This window comes from Buceros rhinoceros, unplaced genomic scaffold (genome assembly GCF_000710305.1).
Source record: "Buceros rhinoceros silvestris isolate BGI_N320 unplaced genomic scaffold, ASM71030v1 scaffold9637, whole genome shotgun sequence".
Taxonomy (NCBI): domain Eukaryota; kingdom Metazoa; phylum Chordata; class Aves; order Bucerotiformes; family Bucerotidae; genus Buceros; species Buceros rhinoceros.
The window spans coordinates 27,385-34,734 of NW_010421573.1; the positions used below are offsets into that span (position 1 = coordinate 27,385).

General features: G+C 52.8%; 1 protein-coding gene across 1 annotated transcript in view; it reads left to right on the plus strand.

The window, feature by feature from the left end:
* PCYT1B (phosphate cytidylyltransferase 1, choline, beta) overlaps window positions 1–1,340 on the plus strand; it is a gene marked incomplete at its 5' end in the record, with an annotated part of 17,039 nt that extends 15,699 nt beyond the window's left edge. Inside the window, one exon of the mRNA XM_010139716.1 lies at window positions 1,035–1,340. Coding sequence (XP_010138018.1) covers window positions 1,035–1,175 — 141 coding nt within the window. The remainder of the gene's footprint in view (window positions 1–1,034) is intronic.
* Window positions 1,341–7,350: the final 6,010 nt, after the last annotated feature.

A 7,350-nucleotide genomic window follows, 5' to 3' on the forward strand; every position in this document is an offset into this window, starting at 1 on the left:
CAGCAGGAAGGTGGGATTCTCCTTTCCAACCCTGGCCTGTTGGCCCAAGGCACAGTCACGTACCTGCTGCCGTGTGGGATAAAGCCAGGCTGGGCCACCTCAGTCTCCCCCAGCACCAGTGCCACGACACCATCAAGCACCACAATGTCACTGGTTCTGAAATGGCTGGTAATGCGCCAGGGACAGGAGGGACTCGAAGTGTTTTCCTTGGCCGGGAAAAAGATGTTTCATATGAAACAGCGTTCTTCTGCTGAGGGTTATCTTCAGCGAGAGGATAAAAAAGACTAAGTCAAGTCAACAAAACCTCACTTTTTGTGATGTAAAGAGAAATTTTGCACTCCTGCCACTGAATTTCAAGAGGCTCCAGGACTTTGCCAGCCCCAGTGACATCCTCATGGCTCTCAGCAGCAGAAACCCTCCCCCATCCCAATGGTTCCTGGCACCATTTATCAGGAGCAACCACCATCTGCTAGGTACTGAGATTTTAGGAAGTCTGGACTATTCTGAACCTAGCAGTAGTGCCGGGGTAGGTTACACGCTGTGGGTCTTCATGCACAGGAGCATTGCTAGCTGTGGCTGCAGGCAGGAACTGTTCTGTCATTCAGCGCTGCAGCAACATCCAGGCTCTAAAACTGAGGCCAGTGTGATAAAGATACAAACTGGGTGAGGGAGCTCACGGAGGAGCAGTTCGGTCTAGGATTTGTGCTCGATTGTTAGCCCCCAGGATTAGCAAACACCCGAAACCTGATGGAAAAACCTAGCACCTGCCCCTTCACTGGCAAGGAATAGTGAGTTTCAAAGCGGGGGAGGAAGAGCAAGATGGGCAGCCACGTCCTCTGTGGCTGGCAGGAAGGTCATCACAGAGCAGTTACTGCAGGGCGAGGGGAGAAGGAACAAAATGAAAATTCAGGGTGAGGAAGTTTGTGGACTGCTGCTGCCCAAGCAGGCAAACACAGAGCACATCCTGTAGAAGTGTTTTGCTTTCAGACCTGAACAGTAACTTAACTTTGTCCGGGCTGGCTCTTCCATTCCAGCCAAGCATCGCCTGTGACCCGACTCCCAGTACGCCAGCCAGCGTTGAGACTTCTTGTTCCCCACACCCAGGAGGAGCAGCATCTGACATTTTCCACACGAAGCCTGCAGCAGCCATGCAGTTCACGCCCGATCTCCTGTAACCCCGCCCAGCAGCCTAACCCAAGGCCTTGTAGGTGCTAACGAGTAGCAGCACGTGCCTTAGCGCAGCAGATCGCTTGCCTGAAAAGGTGGGCTCTCCCACCCTACCAGCTCTGGCAGGCCTCCACTCAGCTTTACAAAGCAAAAATGACAATAAAGCCCAAAGCGGAACATAGAGCCTTCATGTGTTTCTCTCTTCCACAAGGACACCTGAATTCTGACATTTCCACCCCCAACTTAAGGGTTTGGGTGATGCCTGCTCCAGGCAGCTGGGGAAGCGACTGCCAGCAGTTGGCAGGCACCGGGATGCCTGCCTTGCGAAGGGAAGGAGATAAAAGAGCTGGGTCAGCCAAGAAGCTCAGCAGCAGCTGGGTGGTCTGTCCCAGCACGCTAAAAGGAAAATGTCCTGTGAACAAGGAATGCTGGGAGTAGAGGCAGAAAACTGACTTCACGACACAGTGCGACCAACATGTTCAAAGAAAGAAGGGAGCTACCCCTAGCTGGCTTCGGGCAGTACACACAGTATTCCCACACTAGGGGTGTCCCATCTAAGAAAAAACCTTGTCACGTACAAAACAGGTTCTTGCAAGCACAGTAGAAGAGGTGACGGCTAAGTGTGGGCTGAACTGGCCACGCTTCAGAGCAGAAGTCTAACCTCTGTGTCACCGCTCTCCCAGGTGAGCGGCACAGCCCCTGGCTGCCCACAGACACACCTTCCCCTCTGTGCATTACTCAAAATGCATCTTTTCACTTTGCTGTTGCAGAAGCAGATGTTCCAGGAGCGAAGTGGCCGAATGCTCCAGGCTTTTTCTCCCCGGCAGAGCCCAAACAGCAGCCCTACAAGAGGCCGTTCTCCATCCCGTTCTCCATCTCCACCCTGGGTCTTCAGTAAAGCCTCTCCTCCCTCTTCTCCAAAAGCTGCCTCTGCCTCCCTCAGCAGCATGAGCGAGGGAGATGAGGATGAAAAGTAAAACAAAGATGTATTTTTTTATACCATGAGACAGAAGAACAAGCTATAAACTCAACTTCTGGATTGGGAGAAGCGTGAGGAACATCTCGGGTATCTCTGACAGCAGGGAATGTGCTCTGGGAGAAGATGCTGAGAACGGACTAGAGCACAGGAAGGGAGATCTCAGGAAGAGCTTATCCCATCCCCACTCCCTCGCGGTGCCTGCAGGCCCAGCTGGCAGCACTTGCCAGACACGGTACCGGGGCCTGACAGAAAAACCTACACCTCTGTGCAAGTTCTTGTCCGTGTCTTGCTGCCTACAGCTGCTGCGGCCAGGCTGGGTCAGTGGGGGACTCTGCACCCAGTGGGGCTGGCGAGACGAGCCCCATCAGCTCCCGATCCAGACCCGGTGCACAGGCATGTGGCGGTTTCAGCCCGCAGCTGGAGAAGGTGCAGTTGTACTGGACCCTGCTAATCTCGAGCTCTTCTGGCACATGAAGAAATGGCATTGCTGCAGCAAATACATTCAGAAACGGGAAATAAAATTTTACTCTTTTTTTTTTTCTTTTTGAATGAGATCTGCTCCAGATGCCAAACCACGCCAGTGAAATGGAGAACTCTCCAGCTGAGTTGGTGGAAATTCATTTAATATGTTCAAGCTATTGAATGCTGCTTGTTGACCAAGCCTCTGTACGGGTGTGCGTAAAGAGTCAGGCTGTATTTGCTTTATCAAATTGCTCTCCGTGTTCCTAGTGCCTGAACATAGCCGACACCTTCTGCTTTGCTCCCTGGGTTTGCACTTTGGAGGCGAGAAAGTAAAAGACAGCCCTAGCTGGAATGTGGTGCTGTAGGAAATAGAGAGTTTGAGGATATTGGTGATTTTTCCTGGTGAGTTCTAAAAAAACGCACGTGGGATCCCAAAGCCCTGGGACATGGCCTCCTCGGAAACCCAGCTGCTCCGAATGACGAGCACGACAGTGCTGCTGTCCTCACGCGCTACTCAGCCGGTTAAACAAATTGTTCATCCAACTCTAAACAAGATGAGTTCACAGACACCCCGCCCCTGCAGGGGTCCTGAGGCCATTCCTCTAACATGGAGAAAAAGTTGGGAAAAACAATGGAAACCTTTTGAATAGGATTGGACGTGGGGATTTTCTTTCTCTGTCCGTGACACGCGTGCAGCCCCAAGCAGAACCATGGAAGGGGCAGTCCCCTCAGTGCGCTAGCTGACCTCCTTCCAGCTTGGCAAAGCCAGACCTCCCTGGCCTCTGGCTCCACCATTCAGGCCCACAGCTGGCACTTGGCGAGGTGGCTGCAGGCTTGCAGGATTTCATGCTCGGGGGACCCCCAGCCCCTAGGGCTACCCTGCCCCATAGCTCAGAGAGCCGCAGGAAGACCCAGCCCACATCGCCATGGTAGCGCTGTGCAGCAATGATGTGATTTTCCCTGGCAAAGCCTGACTCTGTGCACGAGCACGTCCGAGGCTCGCCAGCGCAGTGAGGTAGGGGGTGCCACTGTCTGCCTGTCCCTCCAGCAGCCTGCCAGACCCCAGGCAGCCTGGGCAGGGGGTTGCAGCAGCAAAATCACCACCGTGCCACTGCTCCCTGGAGTTGCAGGCTGCTGTGGACAGCACCAGCCAGCACTTTGCTGGTGTCCTACGTGGGCAGGACAGGAAAAACTGAGAGGGAGGCTCCGAGAGGCTCTTGGAATTAAAAACTGTGAAGGAACAAGATGCCCAAGGGCTTGAGCACATGGGGTGGCAGTACCTGCTGGCAGCAATTCCACCCCGCAGGCTCGCATCCTTACCTCGCTGAGTGACCAGTAGGTGAACGCCTTCCATTCCTTCCCTTCCAAATACTTTTTCCAGACAGGTAAATCACAGACCCTTGTATCAGGCACCAAATTCACCCCGTTCTGTTCACTCCCTACAGCTTTCATCCCTCCCCCACTGCGGGGGAACTGATTTTTCTTTGGGAACACTTTGCCAAACACTTCTGACTGTTGGAAGACTTGAGGACAAGGTATCTCATGGCACGCTCTGTCCTCTGCAGTCAAGCGAGTTCCTTCTTCACAGAGCTGCCGGGAGAGGTGAGCAGGGAACGGGGTGAGCTACCGCTTTCACGAGGAAGTGCAAAGGGAGAGCCACAGCTAGCTCAGCTGCCGCCAGCTGCGGGCCTGAAGGGATGATGCAATTAAGACCTTCCTCAGCCTTAGGCAACCTGTTACTGTAATTTCATACCTGGGATATACTTGTTAGTTTTTCCGAACCTTTGCAAGTCTTAAGTCTTCCCATCACAAACCGCTCCTCCACCATGAGAACCCTCTGCTCCCTGCTGGTGCTGTTCTATGAGCCATGGCCAAACGCAGTGGGGGTGGGCAGGTTTCTGTTGTTCTTGGCTTTTGCCTTTTGTTGTTGTTGTTTTTATTTCATAGCGCTTACTGCTCAGCAGCCCTTTTTCCGTGGTTTGAGTGGAAGACACCACGACTTGCAGATAGGAACTGGGGAGAACGCTCCAGTGACCTCTTCTTACGAGAGGCTGTTTGAGTCACAGGTGGCTACCCAGCGACAAAGCCATACGCTGTACCAGGTCTCCATTTGCATTTGGGGTATCAATAAGCTGAAGCCTTTGCCCTGCTGGTGCAGACACCAATATCCACGTGCTGTCTCCAGCAAACCAGAACCTCATTGTCTCTGGACACGTGGAAGGCAATTTTGCACTTCTGAGTCATGGTTGGGTTTTATTTTTGATGAGTGTTGCTTTAATTCAGACCTATTTATCAGCCAAGCTCCACAGGGAAAATAAACAGTGTACAACAGATACCGCTGCCTCTCACCTTCATTTTATAGCACCTTCGGACACAGAAAAACAACGCCCAGCGTAAGCCCCAATGACAGCACAGTGCTGGTCATCCCTGTTCTCTGTACCCCAGGACTTTACACCCCTGCAAATGCCACTCGAGCAGCTTCACCAGCCTGCCCCAAATCCTGCTGCCTGAGCTGCTGCTGGCACTCTCTGCTCTGCCAGGATCACCTCTCTCCTTGCCTTCGCCCACGTTTGTCTGGCTGGAAGGTGAAGGAGGGAAGTGCTGCCTCAGCTGGCAAGGCACAGCACTAGACGCCAGCAGCCCGAGACCTCCCTTACCCTCTGCCACAGCACAGCGGAATTGGGAACCACTATTTTAATTCGTACTTCTAAGCGGAAGAAAGAGGCAGCCAGCCTGGTTCCGCTTCGGAAAACCATCCCCAGCAGCAGCAGCAGCCACCACATCCTGTCCAGCTGTGCCAGATTTATGCAAAACTGCAGCAGCAAACTTCAGCCACAGGGACAAATCCCGACACTGGCCTTTGGACTTGTGGACTCTTCCTCCAGCTAAGTCAGTCTGACACCTGAATGTTCCTGCTTCACTTTCCCTTTTGTCCTTTCTGTGTGAAAGAAGCGATGACCGCAGCAGCGGTAGAAAAGACGGTTTGTTTTCTGAACAGTCCTGCCTCAGGCAGGGAGAAGCTGAACCAGTGGTTGGGGGCTTAGGACTTCCCAGCTAAGATATTTTTAATTATGGAATAAGCAAATTTGAAAGTCATTCCGCATGGCAGAGAAACTATTTAAAGACACGAGTCTGCACCAAAATGCTCCCTAGTAATACAAGCCTTATTACTTGAGATGAACGTGGGGCTGTTTTGAGCAGTGTTTTCCATCACTTGGGAGATACGCGAGACATCTCGCACACTTCCAGGAGCACAGAAGTCAGCCCAGCTGCAGTTAGGCTTCGCTGCTGACACTGAGCCACCTCCACAGCCCCACGGAGAAGGACCACATCTGACTGACACCTGCCCACGATCCTGGAGGTACCAGTTCTGCACACACACACACACACACACGCACACGCACTTACGCTGCTGACAGCACCGTGGGAAGGGATGACAGGGACCCTTGTTCACACAGGCCTGATCCAAACCCAGGGACAGCACGAGCCATCGCCAAGTTGGGTCCTTCCAGGCAAGGTGACACAAAGCAGGAGCTGCAGCAGCCTGCGGTAGCATGTCCCTGTACTGCAAACAAGCCCTGTGTTAGATTTGGAACAAACTTCAAAACCAGTAGTATGAACTGCACAGCATTTTCAGTGTTGTAACTGGCGTTTCACCGCACCACAGAAACCCTGAAAACACCAGCAGAGAGCGCGACTGGAGGCGGCTGTCAAGTCCCCCCTGTAAAGTCATGTGAGCTCACACAAACCAGGCAGGAGAATGTTTGAAGTGCGACTGAAGAAGCAAGATGACTGTCTGCAGTACCAGCGCACGGGGAACATCTACAGTATTTCCTTAGTTTTAAATTCTTCCGTCATTTAGGCATAAAAAATAACACTGCGTAAGCTCACTCACAGGGGATGATTTAACTCAAAAGACTCAAGATAAACATTTAAAACCCCCAGATTATAATTTTGTGTGTATATTAAAAATTATTTCCACAAACTGTAGGGATGCAATTCTCAAGCGAAAATATTTAGACTAGCAGCACAGAGCAGTACTGACAGCTGCAAGCCGGGTGAAGTTATCAACAGGAAACGGCATTTCAGATAAAGCTACAGGAGAACTGCAGAGGAGCCCTGGCTGCCTGAGGGGACGGGCTCAGGGCTAGGACCGTCTACCAAGGATACGGCTGTAATAAACCGCCGGCATGGCCCATTCTGCTCTCTCCCAAACGCTGCTGCCGCTCTCCTTGCCCACGTCGCTTTCCCTTCTACGTCTGTGAGAGTCCCACTGGAAATACACCACTCGCTTCCACCCTTCTGCCCCTGACAAGGCAGAGGTGGTGCTGGCTGGAGGCAGGACAGGCTTCACACCTTGCTCGACTAGCAGCCACGGACACACTGCGAGAGTAACTACCGGACGACTGTGCAACAGCTCGAGTGCAGTGTCAGCGGCAGACCCTTTGCACCTCTTCCTGCACTGCAAAGCCTTTGCTAAACAAGGCGAAGCTGTTTGAATTCCCCTTGGCACGCACGTCCGGGGCCTGCCTTCCTCAGCTGCAGTCCTCGCTTCTCCACTCCAAAGCCTCCGGAGAGTGACTTCGGCCAACTGAAGCTGCCCGGTGGGTCCCTAGTACCGCACCTCCGTGAGCACATGCCATGTTCAGCCCGGCCCGAGGTTAGAGGAAGTTCTTGTTTGAGTGCACAGTGAACCCCCTCAGGAACGAGAATCAACACCAGGCCCATCAACTCAGCTCAGC